This window comes from Serinus canaria, chromosome 5 (assembly GCF_022539315.1).
Source record: "Serinus canaria isolate serCan28SL12 chromosome 5, serCan2020, whole genome shotgun sequence".
NCBI lineage: Eukaryota > Metazoa > Chordata > Aves > Passeriformes > Fringillidae > Serinus > Serinus canaria.
Genome location: NC_066319.1, coordinates 21605050 through 21631648, shown reverse-complemented (window position 1 = coordinate 21631648; position 26599 = coordinate 21605050). Strand labels below are relative to the sequence as shown.

Genomic DNA, 26599 nt, shown 5'->3' with positions numbered 1-26599 from the left:
TTATCCTTCCTCCCCTACCATCTCAACACACAATTTGACTTCCAGAGGGTGTCTGTTAATCTCTTCATGAGAAAGAAGCTAGGTGAAGCTAGAGATACAAAACAAAAACGATATGTGAGTCAAACACACTATGGTCCCAACAGAGCAGAGACTCTGGTTCCATGAAGCATTGGAACTGGGAAGGGGTTCCCTCTTGAACCTCTTATCCTGCTGGCAGTAAATCAAATCATCTTACTCAATCAAGCACCTCCCTCTTCACAGTGAGGACACCAGTCTCCATTTGGGGCATGAAAAAAAACCAACAGCACCTTGTAATGGCTTTTTAAAGATCAGACCGTGGGCATGAAATTGGTGCAGTGCTAAATACAACCTTTTCTCTGCACCTTTGAAACACTGTTTGACCTTTCACAGCTTCACGACTAGAACCTGAACTATTTGCAGTTATACAAAACACAGTCTTGAAGAAATTTCTAAATGAAGGTTTGGGTATATTTCAAGCATAATGCATCATTCTGTACGAGCTTGGCACATCCAACGCATCGGGTCATTAGGAAAAAAAAAAATCCATCTTAGCAGTCACCTGTTCCTTTGCCTTCACACACATCCAACCATTTTTACTGAATGCAAAGGGGAAAAAAACAACACTGTATAGATAATGTATCCTCACATTTTATCCCAAGAACAGATGTTCCAGCTCAATACAGAGATGCAGCCAACCCAAGACTTTGGTAGTGGTCAGCTAGAGGTATGGAGGGGAGATTTTGAGAAGTCAAGTATAATGATACCTCTCCAGGATGTTCTTCCTGTCTCCATCTTGCAGCTCTTCATTTTAGTGAACAACAGCTGGTGATTTTGGACAAATCCACATGAGACAAAGCTTTAAAGGTATTTTAGAATAACTTTATTTTTTTTAATCCATGTAAAACTTTAGCATGTAATACAGACTGTAACAAGAAGCCACCCAGATGAACTGTATCCTATATGGGACAGTATCATTTCCTCCTGTTCTTTTTGAAACTCATCTGTTAGTTTGGGATTTGATGCTTTCTCCACTACCTCTTGATCATGGCAAGCAGTGACACTCGTCACTTTTCTTAACTTTCTCTCTGTCCTTTAAATTGATGTCGTGGATTTTCAAGTTATTTTATATATTACTAAACAGGTAAATCTAATGGATATAACAAAATTTATAAGATTAGATATTTAGGAAACCTTTTGATGGGAGCCTCTATCAGAATTCCCTTGGAGTATAGGTTTGCAGACTGCAAATTTAATTTTAAAAATTAAGTACATTTAAAATACCAAACTAACCATATTCCACATATTAGAAAAACCATATTCCTTTTCTACTCCCAGAATTAAAATCTTCATTTCATCATTTCAAATGCAAGTTAGAGAGTAGAATTTCACTGCATCAACAATATACTAAAAATAGACAAACGGGGAAGCACCAAAAGACTATGGAGACTCTCAGGAATATATACTCAAAACACAGCCTGCCAGCTTTCAGCTAAGAAGCCCATCCAGACCAAAGTAGCTCACCCAGAACCACTGGGTGTCTCCATATGGAGCCTTCTGAGCTCCTGAAAAGCTTAGGAATGCCATGGGGTCATACATTCATCCAGCCCTCCTCTCACCCAACAAACCTCCTTGCAGCAAGCCCCTGAGAGGGAAAGCAGAGAGCTGCTGCTTCATCTCTTCTTCCTGTAACACTCCTTCCAACTGGATATCATTACCCTTTATGACATTATAGGTCTAGTCTCCAATCCTTAACCAATTATTTACAATGTGGTTTCAATCCCATCATAGTCAAAACAGAAGTAGGAAATCAAACACATGGGCTACTTAATTTTTTCTGGAATACCACCTACCACTTTACTTTCTTCCACAAAGCCACTTCCTTAAGGTTTCCAAATTCTGATATGCAAAAATTAAAATGTTCAATATTTAGGGAGGGATGACATGAATCAGAACAGCTACTTAGCTGCGCAGAAGCAAAAACAAGTTTTAACTCTGAGAAAGTGCTGTATTATCTCATGCAGCAGAAACCTGATTAGGTGTATCTTTGATATCGCTGATAAAGTCTATCTTTGATAAGCAACTTTTTAATTACGGACATTTGAGGAGGCTACAAGTCACACCATAAGCTCAGTACGTTATCTTCCCATAAACAAATGCGCACAATTGTACCCAAGAACCTTAGGAAGATCTCAACCCACAAAGCCTCTACAAATATGATCAAAATCCTGTCCATTTTCTCCCCCTTAAAGCAGGTTTAGCATGTGTGGATATATAGTTCAGGCATATTAAATCTCCACTTATAACTCCAAAAGTATCAGTAACCAACCATTCTTAAAATTTTATTGCTCTTACATTTGAAAATACCTTCTATTACTTATCATAAGCTTGGCCCTGCCATAACAAGCCATCTTGGGTACGAGTGCTCCAAAGATTTCAAAAGTCTTTAAAATTATAAATAAAACTAATCAGGATAGATTTGACTTAGACCTTCAGCTACTAGTATAATATATTCGCCCTTTTTTCTTGTTTCTCTCAGTTCCCTTCAAGCATTTGAGATAACATGATTCAGGAAAAGTCTTAGTAAGCAGCCAGACCATTATGAAACGCATCACCCTCACTGGTGAGGCCTCCCTGGGTTACAAGCTAACTCGGCTCCAGCAGCAAGTCCTTCCCAGCTTCCACCTCCCACAAGCAACAATTCTTCTCCAACACCACCAAAAGCAGTGAAGAGCCACTAGCCACTCCTCTCACAGCTACAAAAAGATTCCCATGTTTGAGTTCAGGGGAAAAAGGGAGGGGACATCAGCTGTAACAATGGCTTAGATGACAACAGTTCCCTGCCAACCTAGAGGCTCTTCAAGGACACAAAGAGCCTCAGGTTTTCTACACATAAACAGAACAGCTGCACTGTGGAGGTTCTGAAGTCCAGTACCCTAGAAAGCAACTGCAATGTGGCACTCCTGCCATGGAATCTGTGCTGCAGATTGACACTTAGTGAGTTACTACCTCACCATCCAAAAGCTGTGTGGCTTTAAGCCATCCTGCCAGGCACTAAACAATTCTAAGTATTCCACACCAGAAGAGATCTCCCGATTTCTATTATTAGAAGTCAGGTGGACCATATCCATTTATTGCAAAGAGACCTTGAATAGCTTATCCTGGAAGTAATTTTAAACCTGACCAGCACCCCAAAACCATACCTGGAACTATTTCTCCACAGCACTGCCACGTGGGGGTATTTTGGGGCAAGCAGAGAGGGCAGCTGAGGTGACAATCCAGCAGGAGGCTGTTTTTGCCCATCCCATGCCTTTGTTGCTTGCACCAGAGCAGTTTCCCCTCTGCAGACAATAAGCAAAGCTGCGTAAGCAGCCGAGCACAGAAGATGAATGAACCGTGTGACGCTAAAGATCTGTCAATTGAAAAATCTAATGCATGAATTAAAATCTGTACCCTCAATTCCCCCTCATCCTTTTCCCCCAAAAAAGAAATGTATATAGCAGGACATAAAAGGAGAAATAGAGAGAGGTGGGAAAATGTGGTCTGACACATTTAAAAAAATTGATGGCCTGTCACCCAGACACTGATGAATATTTTTTACAGGATAAAAATGGTAACCTAGAGTCTAAAAATAAAATGCTGTGCTGCAGACCTGTCTGGTTCAGCAACACCACTGGAATACAAACACACTCCTTTGCTGGTGATTCTTGACTAAGATTTCAAAATAAGAGAAGGGGAAAAAGCACTGTACAATATATATTCGACTTTCAAGAGAAGGGATTTGGGGTTTGTGGGGTGTTTTTTTAGTAAGAATTCAGATTAGCATTATATTTCACTTGCATTGTGTAACTGCCAATAAAAAAAACCTTGCTAAATTTTAAGTGATTGATGAGAAGAGCAGAATACCTCGAGCTGCAAAGCTATTTTTTTCCTCCCCTCCCCTGATAATTACAATATAAGAATAATTGTATTTATCAGTGCCTTTAAACTGTAATTTCAGTAAGCTTAAAAATGTATTTTTAGAATCATGCTGCAGACAGAACTGTGGACAATGCTATTTTGAAACTCACCCCACCCTTAGAGACAGAAAATAAAACCTTTTGCTTCATTCTCTATCACAGTTCAGATTAAAAACGTGCTTAGCTGAGAAGTAAAAATGACTGAACATCATTCACAAGAAGCACTAAATTCTCAAGACTATCCACACTGCAGACAGGCTGCCTAATGCAGTATGGATGCTATTTTTAGCAAGTGATGCAATAGCTGCAAGGGCTCTCCCAGAACCTTTAATTTACGAGCCCAAGCCATACTAAAACGTGTTTCAAGATACCTAATACTGTGCACTGTCACCTTCCCATTCTCTGCACCAGCCTACTACCCACACAAGCCCCTCCTTTTTAAGTTTCATCTTCCAAGAAAGAGAAAGATTCTGCATGTGAAGAGGAAATCTGTATCTATACATTCGTCAGCAAACACACCTGCCCTGCAGTGTATATGACAAGAAAGTTACACAACACTGTACAGAGATTTTCTGACCTCTTGATTTTCTATTGAAATACAGAGCAGCTTGGCTTCCTTGGTGAATTTGTGTGAAGACTTTGAAAAGCCCACTAAGCTAATGCATCTAATCCTTCCCCAAGCTGTTTCCATTCTTGAAGATCTTTTTAGAAGTTCTTGTGTCTAACAGACAACTGTTAAGACACATTTCTGCTAAGTGACTGTTTCAACAGCTAAAAATTCTAAAAAACAAGAAGAGTTCCTGAAATGCTAGGGATTTTAGGTTTTTGGGGTTTTTTTTTAATAGAATAGGGATTTTCCAGCCCTTTGAATCTGTGGGTCCTTTAGGTTCTGCAACAGCCATGTGGACCTCCATGTAACAGAGTCAAGCTTACTAGTAAGCTTTGTACTGACCCCTTTTAAATTCTAATTCCATCTGCTCCCTCCCAAAACCCCCAGAGTTAATCCCAAAATCAGAACTACCCAAGAAACTACTTTTGTTTAACTTCCTGCCTCCAGGGGCCCATGGGAGGGGACACCATCCAACAGTTCTAAAAAAGCCTTTATGTTTTGAATGGGTGGTCACAGACAAAATATACTCTGTGCGTGTTATATAAAACCACAAAACCCAACTTGCTGCCCTGCAGAGCCTGAGTCCTTTGCTTATTAACACAGGCAGAGGACATATCAGAGCTCTTACCTCCTATTTCATACCATCCATTTATCAGTCATGGCTAGCATTTAGGGCTCAGGAGAAATTCCTATATGTGTATCACATTCCCAAGTTTTACACCTCAGCTTCCATAGTGCACTAACAGATTGTGGGAGAACAGGTATAAAGATGGCGGTGGGCACAGCAAAAGCATTTGCTTTATGTAAGTATAGCTCCAAGCTCTTCCCTCTTCATGAGTTCTCATCATGCCATGTACCACACAAGAAAACAGAAGTAGGAAAGCTTAACAAAACTTCTTTTGAAGCAGTAAAGGTCTCCCTCCCCATCACCCACACAATGTATGCACTTCCTCCCTCACCAACACAAGCATGGGGAAGCCAATGTCAGCAGAATTTTTAAGATTTCCAGGCTAACTGAGAAAAAGGAATCTAACTGCAAAGAGGTGAGACTTGGGGAGATTTCATTCAGAAGCTCTCCTTCTCTCAGAGATCCTGACTGCTCAGAAGTAGAACAGAAATTGAGCAGGAAGACACCCAGTGATATTTTATTCATTTTGGCTGGAAGCAACATTAAAACAAGCTGTATGCTGAGAAGGTAGCATTAGCTCCAGGGACACAGAGGTATGAAAATAAGGATTCTGCAGATCTGCTGAAGTGGAAATAAAACTCATGCCCAAATGTGTAATCTGCTCAAAAGTAAGGAAGTTGAAGCACAGGGACTTCCATATCTGATGCTCCCTAAACAGCAGGATGGGAAGCATCACACTGGGAATTTTACAAGGCCTTGTGAACGTATCAGGAGGATAACAACTGCAGAATGCAAGTTCAGGCTCTCCAATGTATATATAGTAGAAAACAAGTGTAATAAATGTACATCAGCTTCACTCCAGCACAGCAGCAGCAATGACAAGCCAGAAGAACAGACCAGTTTCCACAGCCAGTTCCTCATGGTTTTACTGGGACTAAGTAAGAGCACAGCAGCCACATAATATGTGTCACATTAGACACAGAAGAAACATTAGTGTCATAAGAGGCTGAAGGAGCTACTCCCATTTCACCCAGCCCACTGCTTCTCACTTGAGGCTGCGGAACTGGGGAACTGCAGGACATTCACAATCCTAATTACATCTGTGGGCAGCTTGTCTAGGATAAATGAAACTAATGTGACCACTACAGGTGAAAGTCTCCAGCACTTAAAATGGATAATAAAATGGAAGGGTTTAGAATAAGCCACCTGAGCTCATTAGCAAACAGTTCACATTAAGCAAGAACCACAATCATATTGTTTAGAGACAATATTGGATCTCCTAGTAGAATCCTATGTTTCTGTTCTTATGACTGGAAACATCCAAAATTTCAGGTCACCCAAACCATCAGTTCCCAAGGACAAAAAAAGGTGGACCGGACCATTTAAGCGGCCTCTTGCTATCCAAGACACAAACTACCATCAAACACAACCCTTTAATTCCTTCTCCCTTGCTACTGTGGACTGAAGAATCTGTGGAATCTTACTCAAACCAACTGCTAAAGTAGCTCTTTTGGGGAGAAAGGAGAACACCCCTCAGGGTGTCCTCTTTCACAGGTTCAAGCACAACTGCACATACACCAAAATCCACCACAAGCCTTTAAGCATGTTTATGCTATGCTTGGAATGGCTCTAAATCTTTTATTATCCCTAACTCTAAATAACACCTTTATTTCTGTTAAAAGCAGAGCCCTCTCAGATGCACTGGAAATAAGTTTCTCATGGCTTGTTAGAGGCAAAGATGGCTTCAGGATCACATTTTGTAGATACTGTTCTTTTAAAAAGATGCAAAGACGAGCACAGATATAAGATGTCATCGCTTACAAGCCTTTATTCTTTATCAAGATCCTATAAAGGTGAGCCTTACAAATGTAGAGAAGTAGCACTAGAAGAATTTAAATTTCTACTGTCTTTAAAAGTTACCTCATTATGATGAGAAACAATCTACTCAGACAGATGGTTCATACAAACAACAACAACTCCCAGAAATAAACGTTGTTGAAAAGCTATTAAACTTATCTTCCAAAGAGACCCTGCCTACAACGAGTGTGAGGTACTCCCATAGTATGTTGTTTCTCAAGCCCACATTTTGCATTCTAGCCTTTGCGCTGGAAGGGGACACAGAAGGGCAGCTCTGTTTAAACTGGAAGCGACCCGATCACGTCGCTTTTGTGCCCCGCAGCCGCGGAGCCCGGCCCGAGCCGCACCTTGCGGAGCAGAACGTGCCCGGTCCGCAGCGAGCGCTCCCGGCAGCGCCCTCTGCCCGCAGCCGGCGCGGCGGCGGCAGCGGCGAGCGCACCCGGCTGCTCAATCGAGCCCAGCCCCACCATTCATAAAAAAGGGGGTCGCGCAGCACTGAGAGGCGACTGTGCGGTACTGGAAACCCAGCAAGTCTGAGCACCACTCTGTATTTTTTGACCCTAAAATATATATACAGTTTTAGCTAAAATGAGAATATTTGGTAATTATTTCTCCACAGAGGTCCCTTCCGTCCCACGCTCTTAATTACATTCGCTTTAATTATTTCTATCCATCCGCCGGGGAGGGTGTGGGGGGGAAAGGAGATGAAGAATGTTAACACGCCCAAGTTAATCAACTTAGAAGGCAACAGGTGTCTCATGAGAAATGCCCTCGATAAATTACCATAAAGCATTAGGGAGACTCTTACGTTAAAGCGCTCTAGAAATCCTTGACTGTTTTACTTGTATCGGCACGGCTTTGCAATAGGTGTTTGCCTTAAAGATTTAAGGAAGAACTCGGGCACCACTGCCTTTGCTTTCCCGTTTCTAAATAAAGAAACGCCTACCGATGCCTCCTATATTTCACTCCAAGTCCTTGAAAACTTGCAGTATTTCCCCCGGTGGAAAACTCCCCAGATTTTCCCACGGAAATGAGGCTCTCATCAAGCCTCCTTAAATGTTTCAGCTACGATTGATTCGGTGCACTTTCTTCTCCCTGGCAGAGCAGGGAGGCAGAGGAAGCGCCCACGGGCACCGCACGGGCTGGCGCAGGCTGCCCCGGCCCCCCCGCCGCACGTGGACTAGCAAGTGTCCCTGGCAGTATCCCTGTCACGCGAGGCGGCCGCGCATCCCCGGGCCCGGGATGGCGGCTCCAACGGAGCAGCGAACGGCGGCTCCGCCGATCCCCTGCCCGCCCGGGAAACTTCGGGAGGAGAACACGGGGAACGCTCCCCCGCCGCCGCCCGGCTCTCGGACGGGGCAGCCCGCTGCCCCTCGGGGCCGGAAGCCAGGGCGCCCCGGGAGGAGCGGCAGTGCGGGCGGGGAAAGCCGTGTGCTCACAGAAGGGTATATACTGGCTGGCCCCACCACGGCCCCGCAGGGTCTGCTAGCCGGCCCCCGTGATGGCCCCAGGCGCTTCTTAAGCGGAGCGGAGGGAGCGTGTTATGTCACCGGTTAGGTAACGGCGCGGGAGCCGCCGCAGTGACGGCACCACTCCCCCTCCTCCTCCGCCCCCTCCCGCCGCGGCCGGGGCGGCTGAGGTGAGGCGGCATTAACCCTTGTCGAGGCCGGCCTTCCCCCGCGGGCAGCGGATCCCCCGGGAGCGGGGCGGGCTTCCCCCGCCGCCCACCGGAGGCAGCGGGGCCGGTGCCGCCCGGAGGGCGGCGGGGCGGCCCCGAGCGCCCGCACTTCGGTGCGCCGTGCGGGCCGGCAGGGGGCGCTGCTGCGCCGTGGCGGGCGGGCGGGCGGGGGCGGACGGACGGACGGCCCGGGGGCGCCGGCGCCCTGCAGCCGCTGCTCTGCGCCCACGCGTGAGGCCCGGTCCGGCGTGCCAGAAGCACGTCCTATTCCCGGACACTGATCCCAGCACGCCCGAGTCACGGCGTAGGATGCGATCAGCCCCTGATACTAAGCATGCACGATCTCGGAGTGCTGGATCCTCGCTCCCGGCCAGCAGCCAGCACTGCCCGAGCGCCTGGCTTCCAACAGGACCAGCGCGGAGCCACCAGCGCGCCCGGACCGGGCCAAGCTGAGCTGAGGCCCAGCCGAGAGCATTCCCCGCATCCCTCGCTGCCGCCTGCCCCACAGGTGTCCGCAGCCGGCCTTCACACAGGACCCACCCGCAGCAGCAAAGTCGCCCTTAGCTCGTGGCCAGCAGCCCTGCGTGCTCCTGTCCCAAACACTGGGCATAAGGGCACACACACCTGGCAGAGGGAAGAACCTCCGGGCCAGCCCACACCACACAAGGATTTCAGGTCCTACGGAGCCCCGGCTCCATCAGGGAACACTGGCACAAGCACAGCACTATTCACCTTGTCTTTAACATGCACCTTGCCACTGACAAAGTGGAGACTTCTACAGAGAGTTAAACGAAAAATGCAGCACTCCCCTGTCAAGGTCCTCCACAACCTCTTTCCAAGGTCTTCACTGTAATCTCCCCAATGCCCTTTTCATTTACTGAGTCCACTCAAGCAAGTGGTGACAGGACTCTTCAGCTTGTCCCAAGCAAGGAAACCAGCAGCCATGCTTGGGAAAAAAAGGTAGCTCAGAGGAATTTTCAGCAACATCCCCTATCCACAGATGCAATGCTATGAAGGGAGAACAGCCTCCACCAATTGCCAGGATGCTCTGGAAAGCAGCATGCTCAATAGGTTGTACGACTCTGGCTCCCTGTTTGACTTTAGATAGCTCCTGCCCCATTTCTCCTCTACTTGCTGCTTTCCTTCCTTTTTTGACATCCCATTCTTGCAGCCCTCCCTATCTCAACTTCTCAAGAACTCTTTGATTTAGAGAACTTTACAGGTTCCACAGCAGAAAAGGTTTTCAATAGTGTTTCCCCAACTCCCCTTTGAGTGGGATGGGGGCCAGCACTTGGAACTTCTCTCCAGTCCAAGACAAAACCCTCCTCTAGAAGTCAGACACCAGAAAGAGCAATAGAGGTTGTTCTCACCACATCTGCACAGACTGATCTTGGCACCTTTAGTCCACTCATCAGAACCAGACTGACAAAACAGCTTTATTATCCACAGGTCCTTCTACTTTCTCTTTAAAAAAGACCCCTCAAAATTGAACAAAGCTCCGCCCCTGCCAATGGGACCTGTTCCAGCATCTCTGCTGCTCTCCTTCAGGTCCTTTCTTAGCACACACTCCGACAGCCAGTGCCACCTCACCAAAACACCACTGTCCCACAAGCACCAGGACACTCGCACAGGACAAACACAGGCCAGCTGGGGCTCAGCATAGCCTGGTTAGAGACCGAGCAGCCCACTGCACATGCAAACTGTCACAGCAGTGAATTTAGGTGCATCATTCCTGCTGAAAACAGCCACAGTGGCTAGAGAAAGTAGCTTGCATCTAAGGAACTAAGACACCTTAAGAAAGATGAGGAAAAAAAAAAACTTTTTAAGAACAGGATCACTGCTCCAAGATTTAGGACTTCAGACTGCAGAAAATCCACAGCTAGTAAGAATATCTGCATATAGTACCATAGTGGGGATTAAAAGTTTTAATCAGCATCCCATAGTACTAATTCTCCCCCAAAGTAAAGCTTGAAAATATAAACCAACTTCTACAGTGAAGGCTACTTTAAAACGATATGCATTTATTAAAAAAAAGATATATTGTTACTCAAATCTGCTTCCTCACTTGGTAAAGAATTTGTGCTGAAAGTCAGTTTGATGAGACCAATTTTAGGTTAGTGCACAAGAAACACAGTTTAAATCCAAAGCTTACTAACGGTGACTGAAACAAGCTAGTCCATGCTGGAACATCACACATTTTTCTGAACAAATGCATTATTTTTGTATGTTGCAAAGGCAATGTTTTACATCAGAAATTCTACACTTTAACTACAACCAGCAACAGCAACTGGTTGTCAATTAAGTGACAAATCCAGCTGGGATGGGATGCTACCAAAATTCTGCCTAGCTGGCAGATTGAAAATCCACCTCTTTCATTTTACTAAAACTTCTTGGCTAGCAAAGATTTTCAGATTAACAGACTCCCACCCCACGGCATTTTCAAACACCCTAAAGCATCAAGAATTTGGTTACCAGAGGAAGACTTTGAAATACAGCCAAACCTGTCTGTCCCCAAGGACAAGATCACAGGAAGAACAATACTATGAACTATTGTAGAAGGAATGACAAAGAGGTTTCTTTCTAAAATTAAAAACCCTAGCTATCACACCAATACAACACCATTATCCTAGTCTTTGAAAAGGAAAGAAGCTAGTTAAAACCTGTTAGCAGGGACTTCCAAAATCATACTCTGCAACTCATAAATAATCCTCTCAAATACACAAGAGGTATGTGCCACCCATCTTGATCCACAAAGAACCCAGCAAAACAAGACTTTGGAACAGCCCATCAAGATTGGACCGAGCAACAGAACTAACAACAGGCTCCTGCAGTTTTGGCTCATTTTCAGCCAGCTTAGCTGCAGGGCATCACCCAACAATCCATGCCTACCCACTTCCTCAGCATCTGATTGCAACTGCTTTCCAGGCAGCTAAGGAAGCTGATCCAGCTGACTGCAACTGGTCTGCCTTGCAGAGTTAGAGGCCAGCCACCAAGCAGCCCTCACCAGCAACACCACCACCCATCGACTGAGGGAACCTAAGGGAAGCAGCAAGAGCTCCCAGCCAGTGGGAGCTTGACCAGAGCAGCTGCAATTTTGGCAGCAGCCTGATCTCAGAGCAACTCAAGCTGACCACTGGGCTCAACTGTATCTTCAACATACAGTTCCATAATACTAGCAAGTTTCCCTTCTGTTCCACCAGCACTGGAATTCATATGACCAAGCAGACTATGGAGCATAACTAGCCCCAAGAGACTAATTTTCTGTACTTAACCTTAACCACACTCCTTCCCCCATGGGCAGTGGATCCTTAACCAGATCACCACAACAAACAGACCAAGCTCAGTGCCAGCATAAGGAAGAAAGAAACAAGGTAAGAGCTCTCCATTGACTTTCTCTCTCCACACCAAACTTTTACATCAGAAAGCCATGATGTAAAAACACACACTCATTCTTGTGAACAAAGGCATCTTATTTATAAGCTGAAACCATGTGAGAGTGTCAGCAAACTGATTCCAGTGAAAAGGAACATGAACAAAGCCCTGAAGGTTAGGGTGAACATGCAAGGTGAAGAACCAGTCCACCAAATGGAAGGTTCTAGATCAAATGCTAGGAACAAACACCAAGTTGAGGAGCCCCAAAAGTTTTGTCATAGATCTGGGTCTACCTGGACAAAAAGACTGGGGTAAAGAGTTTGATCAGGACAGGTAACTTGCCTTTAAGCACACCTGTGAGTACACATCCCTTTCTGCCATGCCATACAAACACCGGACTGGACACGCAGGACAACTGAGGGCAGGAACAAACTGCAAGACATCCTAACTCTAATCCCTTGTTCAACTACAGGCAGGGTAGCAGCTTCTTCCAGCAGTGATCCTTTACTGCCCTATCCTTGATGCTTCTCTCTCTTGTTAGAGAGCTGACTCGTGAGCCATACTGAATCCACACTCTGGGGACGGAGAACTCTTTGGCAGATGGGACTGAGACAGCAGCAATACTGGGCATATACACCTCTTTCAAGAAAAAAAAATTATGCAATATAATAGAGAATAACAAGTTTATTGATTAAGCACCTTTGCTGGCAGGATAAGAATCCTGGGAAGAGAGCAAAAGGGCAGAAAGCCTAGGGGAAACCAGTCTTCCAGAGACTTCAGAATAATTGAAGAGTTTTGGAGAAACAGATCAGCCAGTCACAGACGAGGAATGTGAAAGCAGGACTTGTTGGAATAAGGATCCAGTGATGAAGTAGAGTGTGGGGAAGAGCAGCATGCAAGCATAAGCAAGTGTTGGTGGGGTAGCAGCAGCTGCAGAAATAGAAATAGTTCTCTGCCTTCTGCTTTCCATTTCTGTATGTATCCTCACACACATCTGCAAACATATCCATCTAAAGGGACCAGCTTCCTTGTAAGGAGACCTGACTCTTTAGTCTCTGCACAACAGTTTCCTCCCATCAGCCACAAAAACCTTTGTCCCATTGAGCTTACCGCCTCCCATTCCCCTTTCCTCACTACAGCTTTTCTCCCTTTGTGCTTCTGTAGCCTTCTAACATACATGAAAATCCTGTGGAAAAATTGCTGTGATTAACAGCCCTAGAGCTGAGCTCCTCAAGTCTGCTCTTCTTTGTACAGAGCTCCTCAAGAAGTGGAAACACAGCCTGGCATGACTGATGGATACAACCCTCTGGAACATGTGGCTCACAATTCCTTAAGAGGGCCAAATAGAAGGGAGGTGTAAAAAACAGAAAAAACCAAACATGCAACCAAAACCAAATCTGTACAGTCAACCAGACAGTAAGTTCTGCATACACACACACCATGGCTGAAGCTGAGCCACCCAGCTGTCATCCACAACTGACAAGCAACTGAATCATGAGAGAAACACGAGAGAACCCTCAGGAGAGAAAGAAGCAGGAAGGGTAACAAAAATGGGAATAGAACTAGAAGAAACAATGGAACAGGCACTATTTTCCCTGAGGCTCAGCTTCTGGACATCTCAACTCCAGTTTTAAGAACTGCTAAACAAGAGGTTTCTTTCAAAACCTACAACCAAACCTTAGGCTTTTAGGTGTCACCATCTGCTGCTGAGGGCAATGGAGTGAATTAGAAGATCAGTAGGAAATTCTGCATATAGCTCTCTTCCCATGTTAGCTGGCGATGCTTATGTTGTGGAACAGGATTTCAGCACTGCTAATGACTCACCCAGTGGGTGATGGTGCACTGCTCTAGACATTAATTCCAGGAATCTGTGAACTTTCACAGATTTGAAAAACAATATATTATTTTAAGGTTAAATCAGGAGTCAAAAAATAGCAGATTTAAGGTAGAATTCTTTTGTGCAATTAAATGTACTACAGGGGAAGGAACTTGAATTGTCCTAACTCTAGCATTTTCAGATATTAATGTACTCAATCTGAAAAATCTTTGGCTTTTCTCCAAGAACCCACGTTTTGCAAAACTTATCAGTAAGTGAGCACCAGAAGTCATCTGAAGCAAGAAGTAGCAACTTAGGTAAGTGATGAAACTATGCAAGCCTAACATATGGGTGTTTTACCTACTAGTTATGGAGTTTATCCCACATTTTTGTTCATATAGAGGCCTAAAGAATCACATTTGGCATTTCTGTTAGAATAATCAAGAAAGATACCTTCTTACTGTTATCCCTTCCATAGCAGAGATGGTCATCCTCACCCTATGGATTAGGAATTAATATATTCACAAGACCAAGAACCATGTATTTCACCCACCTACCAAAAAAAAAAAAAATTCCCAGGCGGAGAACTACTGGAGTTTTCCCAAAGGACACTCTCAGCTCGGCCCTCAGGGCCTCCTGCCAGCTTACTTGTTCCTTAACAGGATTGCATTTACCCAACAATTCCAGCTGCGACTTCCTTGCTGAAGACACTTGTGTTCTCCCCACTTCTACACAATGCCTTTCCTTGCTGTCACCAGGGCACCTCACAGGTAATCTTCCCAAAGTGAAGGAAGCACACACTGAGGCCAGAAGAGCAAACCAAAGAAACTGGAGCATGATACTACTCTAGATCACATCCTTATGTAAGTTCTCTAGTTTTAAGTAACCAGTTTCCATTACGAGCATTCCTACTTTAAAACACACAGAAGACTGGGAGAATGAGCTAGCTTAAAATAACACAGCTATTCATCTCCAGGCTAATAAATTGTCAGGCATTTCCCTCTCAGGCTGTTTATCAGAGATGGATATTCTTTTCACCTTAATGCAAATATCTGTCCTTCACTCACCATTAGCTGTTTTTTTGGGGGGTTCTTTTGCAGGTGGAAAAACCATACTAAAGGATTTAACCTTCCTCCATATACATCTCTCTGCTCCTGCAGATAAACATGGCAAAGCCTGTTCATATTCTGAATCAAACTGCAGAGCTGTAGATTATGAGCTTGGTTGATGCTGAGGTTGGTGATGCCCACTCTGCCACATTTAGTGCGCTGGCATGAGCCAGAAGGGAAGGGCTGAAGACCATCAGCTGGGACACAGCAGAACAAGGGACTCTGGACATCTGGGCTCTCAGCAGTTGCTCTCCCTCTACTCTTCTGACCATAGAGTGCAAAAAGGAGCATATAATGCAGTAAATGTTGAGCAATCCTACTAAGAGGAGGTTTTAAACAGTCAGCAACATCATGTGCAAATGAAGACACCTGAAAGAAGTAAGCAAGCACCAGAAATAGAAAAATTGTAGAAAACAGCAGAGAATGGTTCATTACTTTATACTAGGAAGCAGGACTAATTTTAGGGTATGTTAATAGCAGCAGCCTATGTAAAAAATACTAGAGAGCCTCCCCAACTCACCAAGAGTTGCAAGGTCTCTGAGGGATTTACAGCCCCCTCAAACACCACACAGCATGATCTGCCAAGTCTAGAAAAGGAGGGTCAGAGATCCCACTTCTCCTGGACTGCTCTGGAAGTTTGCTCAGTCCAGCAAAGCACAGGCTGAAGGGATACACTGACAGAAGCCTTCTATATTACAAGCTATGAGTAGGACTGATAACTGAAGGCAGACAGCTAAAATTTTACAAGAGAATATTTAGGATGGATACTTGGAAATCTTACATGGCAACTAGGGAAAAAAAAAAACCAAAAACCATACACATTGGAGCACAGTACTCCTGAGAAGTACAGACAGGATTAGGACACTTGCATCAGACTGTTCTCTGAGCCACTCTTCAGTGCAGTAACCCTTCAGAAGCAGTTTGCAAATAGCCATACAAAAAACAAAACATGCTCTGAGGTCAGTCTGCACATTTCACTTGAGCTGTCACGATCACAAGTTAGTTTACAAGCAAGCTGGCATATTTTCACATGTTCTTAACATCACCTTTCAAGTTAACAAGTGCCATGCTTTATTTCATACAAGGGTAACGTCCAGAATTGAGAACAAGGCCAGAAAACCTTCACCATGGACCTGAAGTGCTGAAGATGATAAATCCCTGAGTAAGTGATTCAGCTGAAGAACTAAAGATAACCCAAAGCTCCCCCGCAAAGCTCTGCACACACCAGCCAAGGACTCCTGCGCAGGGCAAATCGGGAGTTGGGCAGAGCCTCTCCCCCCACATCCTGAAGGGAGAGTATGCTCAGAGAGGTTGAAACTCCCTTCTACTCCACCTCCCTACCAACTACACCCCTATCACACATTGCTCCAGGGTGGCCGTTGAAATTTGCAACAGTGACTTGTGACATGGTCTGTCAACTATTTATCACTGCACATTGTGAAACACATGCAAAGCAAGACTGCACTTGTTTGTGCACCCAGGACTGAAACTTGCTTGCAGAAAACTAAGAAGCTTTAAGGCAACAACTATTTCACTTGATGCTAAGGAGTTCCAAAAACGACACTGACTGTGTCGTTTGCACCTGATCAGCAGTGAAGTAAATGTCCTCTGTATGGAGTTCTTAAATTGTAAATAAAATATTTTACCATCTGACTTTTTTCATTAAGAATACACCAAGAACTTTATAAGGATCAGGGTCTATTTCATAAGACACTATTTCTAGGGACTGCAGAAAGCATAACCTTACAGATGGAATAGAACTCAAACCATTTAAAAGCACAAAATCCAGCTAGTCCTCTTCTTAGACTTCTTCCTCTTGACATAAGCATCACATCTTATTAATTTAATAATATTATCGAGAAGGTCTGATGTATAGAGCTTGTTATTATCTCAACTTACTAGCCAACAAGAGTTTGGGAATTGCTCCAGTATTCTTAGTTTTTAGAAGACCTGACTGTACAGACACAAGGAAATATCTACTCCAGTGCTCAGGTACCCAGTTACATACATTTTTCATGCCTCCCTATTTTTAGATGCTGGATATGCATAGCCATTATTAAGTAAAAGAAGCCAACAAGAAGGCAGAGAGGGTCACCCAGCTTTGCTGCTGCTCAAACTTTTTGTTAAATACTTACACAGGGAAAGAATTGTTTAAGATTGAATAAGGGGGTTTTGTCTAAAATCAAATTACAGAAAGTTAGAGGCAGTTGAGAGCACCATCCTGATCAACGACCACTCACAAATTCTTTTTTAAGAAACCTAGAGCAAATTGCCCACATTTAGTTGATTTTGCATGTTAGTGAATAAACTCCAAGCTTAATTAAGGCAAGCTCATCTTCACAAACCTTTGTTGGCCCAAATACAGCTGTACAGCTGTATTCACCACATGAGAAAGCATCACCACTAGCAGACATCTTGTAACCACTAAATGTACAATTATTCAACCATGACTCTATCAAAGGCACTGAAGATAGAGAAAAAGTGGATGCTTTTTTAAGACACTGTGAGGCTTTAAAAAAAGCTCTTCTTTAAAGAAGACTTTTCTTCAAGTGTCATATGGCAAATCACATAATCAAAATAACTTTGTTTCCAGTCAACACATTGCTCCAGCTACAGAAAACCCCACATTTATCATCAAAATATGTGCAGTGTTGAGACAGGAGAAAAAGAAACAAAAAGTTTAAGTACCCACACAACCAAGCCGTTAGATGCTTTAGAGCACCAGATCAATCCAACTTGCACTGACAGTGTGTTTTGAACATACGAAGTTGATTATCTGCATACACTAAACTGGTCTGGTTACATAGCTGACCTTGCTCTAGAAAGGAGGTTGGACTACAAGTCAAGCCTCCTGAGGTGCCTCACAGCCTAAAATCACCATAGGATTTTGAATTCATTTTGCCAAGTTACTGGAGGGAAGGAGAAGAATGATTTCATGTTTTCCTGCAAAAGAGGCGGCTTCCTAAAATAGGAGACACGGCAACTCTCCAAATGGGAACTATAACAGCAGCAGACAGTTCCCTGCTCCAGACACTCTGTACTCCAGAATACACCCAATTTTCAATGGCAGAGAAGCAAGGTGGCTGCCTGCCACTACCATCAATGGGAGAAGAATAGGACTCTCATCCAACCTAAGGAAATACAACTATGGATCACAACAATCAGCACTACCAACAGATCTGTCTGCCTAGAGGAAGGCAGGGGAACAGCCATATCTGTGCTGTATTCTTGGTCAATTCAGAATGCCTCCTTGGCACTCTTCTGGAGCTGTTGAGTCTGTTGTTTATTTAGCTACATTGTTTTTTAATCACAGGAACTGTTATTCTTATCCTCTTTTACCAACTTGTGAAGCACATTAAAGGTAGAACATTAATCCCAGGAGTTTTCACTGTATAGTCTCTCAAGATGCACCCAGAAATCTCACTTTGAGACATCCACCCAACTTCCAAACTCTACTTCACTGTACAGTAGCCAAAAACCAAGCCAGATGCAAGTCATACAGAGAGAAAACCAGAAAAGCTGCATACAGACCTTCACACATTATTGTGAATGTAGAAAAACTAACTTTTTGTCAAAAGAGGTGCTGCTTCAAGTAGTACAAACCTAGCTTTCCCAGAGTACATTACCAGTCCACATAGTGGTTCCTCTTCCTCACATCCCCTCTTTTTAAATACCAGTAAATTAGACCAAGCATAGACAGAAGCAATTGCATATATGCATCCAAAAAAACCTCTAAAAAACAAGGAAAAAATTTGCAACCCAATTTCAAACATGCAGAAGAGTTAAAGGGCAGTAAGAAGTCCTTCCAAAAGGACTTCTGTTTTGGTGTTTTTATAAAGTTGCTCTCTAGTTGTGCACTAGAAAGAATACACTGACACAGTAACTACAGCAGCCAATCAGCATCAAAACCACTGGTTTTTAAAATATCAGAAAAAAAGGAAATGCACTTCTTCTTACAGTATGACTTAGTAATTTGCTAACCAAGGTGACCCAACACATGTGCAGCTGTGCCTCCATCTTCCTTTCCAGGAGAGAGAACAGAGAGCCTGCCCAGCCACAACATACTTCAGGGCAAACCACCCCAGTGCTTATTCAGACTAAGACAACTTCTCTTCATTTCAGCTGGAGACTACAGCAGCTGTCCCAATAAAGCAGCATCTCACCTGCATCAGCTGCACACTGAGGACACAAAACAGCTAACTCATGATGGCCACATGCCTTCCTACAGTGACAGCAAGCATCATCACCCCATTTCTCCGTTCTCCTGGACACTGCAGCAATGCTCCCACTCCAGAGCAAAGCAATAAACACAGAATTTAGCTGTGCTGCCAGTGCTCTGCTTTCTCCCTGCCTTGAACATCACAATCTTGGCAGAGAGAACAATTTCTGTGAGCAGCCATTGGCCACATACAGTGGCCCACTGCTGCCTGCACTTGTTCAAGAGAGCGGGCATTTGCACTGCAGTTCTCTGGATGTTCAAGGATGTGACTGTAGGAAGATCTGCTGTTCACAGTTTGTGGTTTCAGCTGATAAGGTGACATTTGGCTCAAGCACTGCAAACTTCCATGCTTGAAACAATGCAAAACATGCTCAAGTGACCACCAAGACTTCTGTGATGCACCACAAGTCAGCAGGCAACTGATAATGCAGTAATATATCCAAAATCAATATTAGAAAGTCAGAGAAGGTTTGGGTGTCCTGTGCCAGCCATATCTTTAACAGGCGTAACATTTCTCCAGCTGAAAGGAAGACCTGCGCCTCAGTAATTTGTATGTAAAGCTGTTACTTATCCAAGGCACGGCTGCTGCACTTCAAGCCTGGTCACACAGGACTCATGACATGCTCTGGCATCAGATATGCTGCGAGTAGCAGTGCTGCTTTAGTGGTGTCTCACACAAGCAGACATTCAACTACCCAGGCATGTGTTCACACACAAGTTCTGTGCTGGCTGCAGCAGAGGTTATAGGGGAGCACAGTCATAAGCCCAGCAGTCAACCTGCTTGTTGCAGGGCTGCTGTGCCTATAGCTCTGACACCTGGAAGCAGCTGAGCACTTGATGTCCTCCTACTCCCCTTGAGGAAAGTACCTCTTGCAGCCTTTAAACTGTCATCTCATCTTAAACTCCCACCCACCCCTTGCACGCTACGATTATTTTTGTGGCCCACCTTATCAACTCCCAATCAAGCATAAAACTTGCCCAGTAATGGATTTGAAAATTCCCTTGGCCTGATCTATTACACCAGCAGAGAAGCCCTTTCCATCATCTCATCCTTACTTAAAGGCCAGAGTGGCAGCGGCAGACTCGGAAGAAACTGTCTTTCCCCAACGTGGCTCCTAGGACCAGGAATCGAAGTACTGAAAAAAGTTAGAGCAGCGTAGCACTGAAACTACCCCGGTAATAGCCTCTGCTGTACTTCCACAGCGCTCCTGTATTTCGGGGACGCTAAATGCTGCCGCCATCCCCTCCCGGCCACCATTACTGTCACAACCTCCACAGGGAGGGCCACTTGTGCTTCAGCCCCTTCCCGAGCGCGGCCCGGGGCCGAGGAGGGGCCGAGTTGCAGGAGCAAACAGAGTCGGCATAAGTTTCACGCCGCTCCGCTGTTCTCCCGCCGCTCTTGGCAGGGTTCTTCCCTCACGCTACAGCAAAGCTCTCCTCCCGGGGCACCCACGGCTACCGCCGTTCGCCCGCGAGGCTCCTGGCGCCGTGCAGATGCCGCGCGGCTCTCGGCCTCCGCTGCGCCGGGAGCGGCCGCTCCTCCGGGGGCGGCGGGGACGGGGCGGGCCTGACGTCAGCGATGAGGTGCGAGGCCGGCGCGGAGGGGGCGGCGCGCACCGACCGGCCGCGCTCGGAACTGCGGGGCGGCCCCGGCTGCGCGGCCCCGGAGCCGCGCTGCGCTCCCGGCCGCCCTGGAGACACCAAGTTCAAACACGCCGTGCCCGTCCGCCCGCCAAGTCCCAACAATCGGCGCTTCTCTCAGGACCGACCCGACCGGCGTGCTATGGCCCTGCACGTTTCGTGGGGAGCTTGAGAGCGGCTGCCGGCTCGCCGGGGGCCCACTCGGCAAAACAGTGGAACCCGCCAGCACCTCAACCGCTGCCCCAGACTGGCCCGCCCCGGACCCGCCTGTCACCCCACGGGCGCTCCGCTAGACTGCCGCGGTCCCCCCGAGGGCCCGTCCTCGCCCCCCGCGTCCCCCTCCCCGCCAGCTCGAGGCCGCTCCCCCGCGAGGTCCCTGCCCCGGCCGGAGGGGGCACCGGAGAAAGAGCCGCGGCGGGGGCGGCCGGGACGCGCACTCACCTGCCCAGGCGCCCAGCGCCGGCCCCACGGCGGCGGCGCCGCTACCCAGCACCCAGACGCGGAGCCCGGCCAGCAGGCGGTACGAGGCCAGCGCAGCCGCGTAAAGAGCGCCCAGTGCGCCCACCCAGTAGAAGAGGCCGGCGGCCGGGAGCGCGGCGGGATCCACCATGCTGCGGAGGCTGCCGCGGCCGGACTGAGCCCTCCCGGCCACCACCGCCCCGCAGCCGTCACGGCGCCCGCCCCCGCCCCGTCGCGATTGGCGGAGGGGCCTCTCAGCCACCGGGTAACCCGGCAACGCGACCGGGCCCGCCCGCCCTGGGGCCGCCCGGCCCGCCGCGCCGGGAAGGGGGGGGCAGGCAGCGAGCGGCCACACGCCCCCGTACTACTTGCGGCCTGCGCCCCACGTGGTCGGCACCGCTCTCTTGCCACCATTGGACAGTGAGCATGGCCGTCATCCGGCCGCCGCACTTCGATTGGTCCCGCCGCCCAGGAACCCCGCAGGACTGGTGGAATACGGGGCCTCCGCTCCCGCCCCCACTGACGTCATATGAGCCCATTCATAAAATGCTCAGGCTCCGCCTCGCACTCGAATATGTCCCTTGGTTCCCCTCCCCCCAGCCCCGCACTGCGCTCGCCCACGGAGCCGCGCCGTGATCGCCACGACACGGCACGGCACGGCACGGCACAGGTCCGCAGGAACCCCTGGGCAAAGGGCACCCTCACCGGGGAAAGTCCATCCCGGGAAAAGAGGGGCTGAGCACCATAGTCCAGCTGCCACTGCACCCCACGAGCGGCGGCGCTGGCAGCGCTGTCCCGTCTGGCTGGCCTCGATCTGTCTTCCCCGACAAGATCCAGGGGCAACGAAGGCTTCCTGAAATATTTCTCCTGAGCTGCCCACTTGTGCCATGCCTGGACTCGCCCTGCCCCATCGCCCTTCACCTGCCCGCTTGACACGACCTGTCTCCTAGACCCCTCACACGATGGGGTTAGGAACGCCTAGACTTGGGAGGAGTATAGGAAACACCTCTGAAATGACACACACACACACTCCATGAGTGGCTCCTTCCATGGCGGTGAAGGGCACAAAGCTCCGCTGCCTTCTGTCCCCGCCTCCAGCCACTTGCTAGGGCCATGCCGTCCGTACCCCACTTATTGGCCCGGGTTTTTCCCTCCCTCCCAGGAGGGAGCCTGGGGCAACGCATAGGAGATGGGGCAGTGTAGGCTGTGGGAGGCTGAAGCCCTGAAACAGCTCATGGTTGAGATGTATTGCCTCAACAGGCTGAAACGGCAGGAGTGGCTGAGGAACATGGAAAATTAATGGCAATTTGGTGAAAGGTGTGGGTCAGTTAAAATGTCAGAGAAGACCAGTTGAGGTATAGGGGACTGTTATTAATATAGGGTATGGTATAGGGGCTGTTTGTAAAGGAAGCCCCTTGCAACTTTCAGTGCCAACTTTTTTTTCTAGAAAACAAGCCTTTTATACCACTTATTTCACAATGATCTTAGTTCAAGCAGTAAGAAACCTTCTCTAGATTAGATTTTTTGGAGATCCACATTCATCTGAGTTATTAACAACAAGTAGCATAGGGGAGTAGTCTAAATGTTGCCTTTCCTTTCTCTCCTGGACTAGCAAATAGGTCATACCCAAACCCAGCCACTACTCCTGAAGATCTCCAAGCTGTACCAGCTCCCAGGCTGCAGCCATGTTCCCCTCATCCACTCCTTTGTGTTACTTGCCACATGCCATGTGGATGGCAGAGAAAGCCTCCAGGAGCCTAATCTGCCAAATCCTGGCATGCCTCAAGCCTGGCCTCCCCTTCCAGCTCCACTCCTGCAGACCACTCATTGTAAACTCAATGGATTTACAAGTGCTCTAGTTTCTCTTTCCTCATCTCATTCCACGTTTCCTAACCTTTTCCTGCTTCAGAGTTTGAAGGAGCTCATGAAAGCTGCCACCTTAATTATAAAAGGTAAGCAGTACTCTGTGTGTTGCAACTTGGGGCCACAACCTGACCATGGTGCCATGTGAATGCAGTTACCAGCACTACTGCCACTTTACAGCTCTCATTTAGAAACAAGACACACTAGTATGACATCAACTACCTGATGCAAAGAACTGTGCATCCTGAGATACCTGGGGCTGCATTCTATGACCTTTTGTCTATGCTAAGGGAAACAAGACCAAAGAAATCAAATTAAAATTTGCCATGATAGGCTTATCCCTTTTATTAGTTTAATAAAAATAAAAGTTTGCTACATTTCCTGCTGTTAAATATATACACACAAAATAGCTTTTCACTCAAAAATACATAATTGATAGAAATCAAAGGCTTCTGTTCATAATCTATTTGTGGAAAACAAATTCATAGTGGGATTAAAATTTCATTGGATTCAACAACACAACACACTGCACTGATGTCAATTAAGGCATGAAACTATTATACACATTGTAATGAAAAATTAGTCAAATCACTATCTTATTGGCTGACCTATAACTTAACAGTTGATTTTTATAAATTAATCTTTATCATAAGCAGTGGTATCAAACCTAATAGGAGGGAATATGTCACAGGATTTTGTCCTATTCCACAACAGGAAGCATGCATCCTTCCATCTCCATGGTGAATTAGTTCACCTTTTTTTTTTTTTTTCCCTTTCTTTTCTTCTCTCAGTCCCTCATGAGAGGTGACACTGCAGAGGATCCAGCTCTCACCAAGTTTTCTTCCTGCATTTTTCCCATGAGAGCCCACCTATTGCTTACTGGATATGCTAGAGCTAACTCCTGCAGGTATTACACAAGGAAAATCCTTATAGGCCTCACCAAGTGTGTAGTTGACATAACACCCTCCAAAGACAGGACTTCAATTACAAAAAATTGCAAAATGTTGGGATAATTTTCCTCTTGTTCCATACCAGCCTTCCCTTAATTTTTAATTTTGTCTATTGGCTGTCATGGCAGTTCTCATCTGTTCAGTTTTTGCAGAATAAATGACACTGCTGATCCTCACTCTTTTGTCTTCCAGAGGACAGGTGCATATGGCATAAGCATCTGGAAAGAGAAAGGTAGAAAAGAGATCTACCACAAGTCAAAGGTAACACTGTACAGCTGAAGGACAGGATGGAAGGTAACAGTGGTCCCCAGACTCACCGAGTCTTTAGAAGAAAAGTGGACTGGGCAGCTGGACAGTGCATGTAGAGGCTGAAGGAAAGGAGATGAGCATTGGGCAACCTGCTGAAGGGAGCAGACAACTTTCTACTGGACATTCATGTAAGCTGCACTGCAGTTACCAAGGGAATGCTGCCAATTACAAATGGGTCAGAAATAGGGAAGGAAGTATGTGGGTGCTATGAAAGATTTGTTGGTATCTGTCAGTCTACCCATCTTTTATTATAACATCTCCTGCCTACTGCACTGCAGTTGTGCTGCTCCTGAGACCTCTTGTCTGAACAACCTTCTTGTTGCAGGTCAGGACAGAGCCTGTGCCGCTGTTCTCTCAGGGGGACTGATAAACCCCTTGACAGAATAGCACAGACAAAGCAAGGCAGTCCTCCAGTCTTTTTGTGTTAAAAAAATCATACTGGTTATTCAAAAGTGTTGCTATTTTTTATGCTACCCTGCTTGGAGAGAAAGGCAGTCCTCTGAGAGGCTTACAGTCTACATTTAGAAGAAGATGAGTCACAGGCAGGGAAAGGGACTCACTGGAAGGGAAAGAATTATACAAAGGTCAAATGAGGGGGTTTGCATCTCTTGCTTATGGGCATCACACATTCCTGAGCAACAGGCATATCCCCCTTTCCACGGTTAATCCTAGTATTCTCATGAGCTTTGCAGGTCTGTTCCCATTTGCCCTAAGCTGCTGCAAATCCCAAAGGAGCACCCAGTCGGCTGAGCTGATGGAACAGACAGGCATTTTGAGTGTACTCACACATCAACATGCATACACATATGAGGATACCTTGCCAAGGCCCCAGAGATCCATATTTCCACAGCTTCTTTTATCTGTTCGGGCGTGTAGTCAGTTCCAGATGACTGCAGATGTAATCTGGGTCAAGCCACAGCTCGGCTACGTTGCTCCATCATATGGATCATGGCTAAGCTGTACAGCAGATCACAACAGAGATGAGAGAGGTCTTTAGGAAAGCTAAAGGAGTAGTGATGTGCATGACTAAAAAATGCAACAATAAGGAACAAAATATAGGGACACAGAACTACACAGATGACGACATCAAAAGGAGACAAAGAAAACAAAAATATAGGACAGGAGCAATAAACCACGATGAATAGGGGATAGAAGAGCACCCAATAAGAAGAAGCATTCGATTTTTATTATGAAGGTTTTCTGTGATGTTGCTGCCACAAGTATCTCAGAAGCAATACACATCTCAGTGAGACCACATTCCCACGTCTCCCTCCTGCTCCACTCTCTCAATACCTGAGGAAAACATTTCTCACTACAAGTCCACAGGTGAGGACCCAAGACAGTCACTCACTGTCCCCACAGTGAGACCTGTGGCTCAGGGGTCTCAGCACTCGGGAAGCCTCAGCACTGGGATCCACTTGTCATCCCAGCCTGCCCAGTGCTGCCAGAAATGCCGTCTGCTCTGCAGCAACCCTGAGACAGGAAAGGGGGACTGCTGGTTATCTGTGATGTGTCATGTTTTTTCCTGCCACTGAACAGTGTAGTCATTTGTTTCATTAAATGGCATTCTTGTACCCAGCACTAATTTTATCCCTTTACAAATATGTTTTTCACTCTAGCAACTTAAGAGCAGCTCTCCCCCCCTGTACAGTCATTCTGCTCTCATGCCTCTCTTACCATTACTCACACTTATTGCAGTGAGGCCAGATTCAATAATGGGCCTGGCTGCTGCAGTGCTGAGCACTGCAGTGGGTCTTTGCCTAAATCCATAGCCCCAAATAAAGACACCCTGCCCCAGTGCGCACTGAAGACAAAATTTAGAATACCTAAGAATGTAAGCTGCATTGTCCATTCTGTTAAGGTCTCGACAAGAACTATTCAAGACAGGCCAACAAATCTTTCAATACACCTCATTGACTGCTGAGCTTATTGTAATGATGAGGTGAGGCAAGATACCTTGTGTGCAATTCCAGATCCTCAGCTTTTCCTTAGGCACCTACTCCATCTCCTTGCAAGGTTCATGGTACCCCTCAGAGTCTGTGCACTATTTAGCACTCGCCCAGGAATTCAGGTTTCCCTTCTCTGCCTGAAAGAGCAGAAAAGTGCTTTAA

At 46.4% G+C, this 26599-nt stretch overlaps 1 protein-coding gene and 1 long non-coding RNA gene across 2 annotated transcripts in view; both read right to left on the bottom strand.

Moving 5' to 3' along the window:
* Positions 1-21780, bottom strand: part of HSD17B12 (hydroxysteroid 17-beta dehydrogenase 12) — an 83098-nt gene extending 61318 nt beyond the window's left edge. Inside the window, 2 exon segments of the mRNA XM_030240022.2 lie at positions 21349-21522; positions 21525-21780. Coding sequence (XP_030095882.2) covers positions 21349-21522; positions 21525-21780 — 430 coding nt within the window.
* Positions 21781-23617: 1837 nt separating this feature from the next.
* On the bottom strand, positions 23618-25927 carry LOC115485489 (uncharacterized). The gene is made up of 3 exons (XR_007777649.1): positions 25782-25927; positions 25305-25445; positions 23618-24397 (listed from the first exon to the last, which is right to left on the bottom strand). It is a non-coding gene; the product is annotated as an uncharacterized LOC115485489 (long non-coding RNA).
* Positions 25928-26599: the final 672 nt, after the last annotated feature.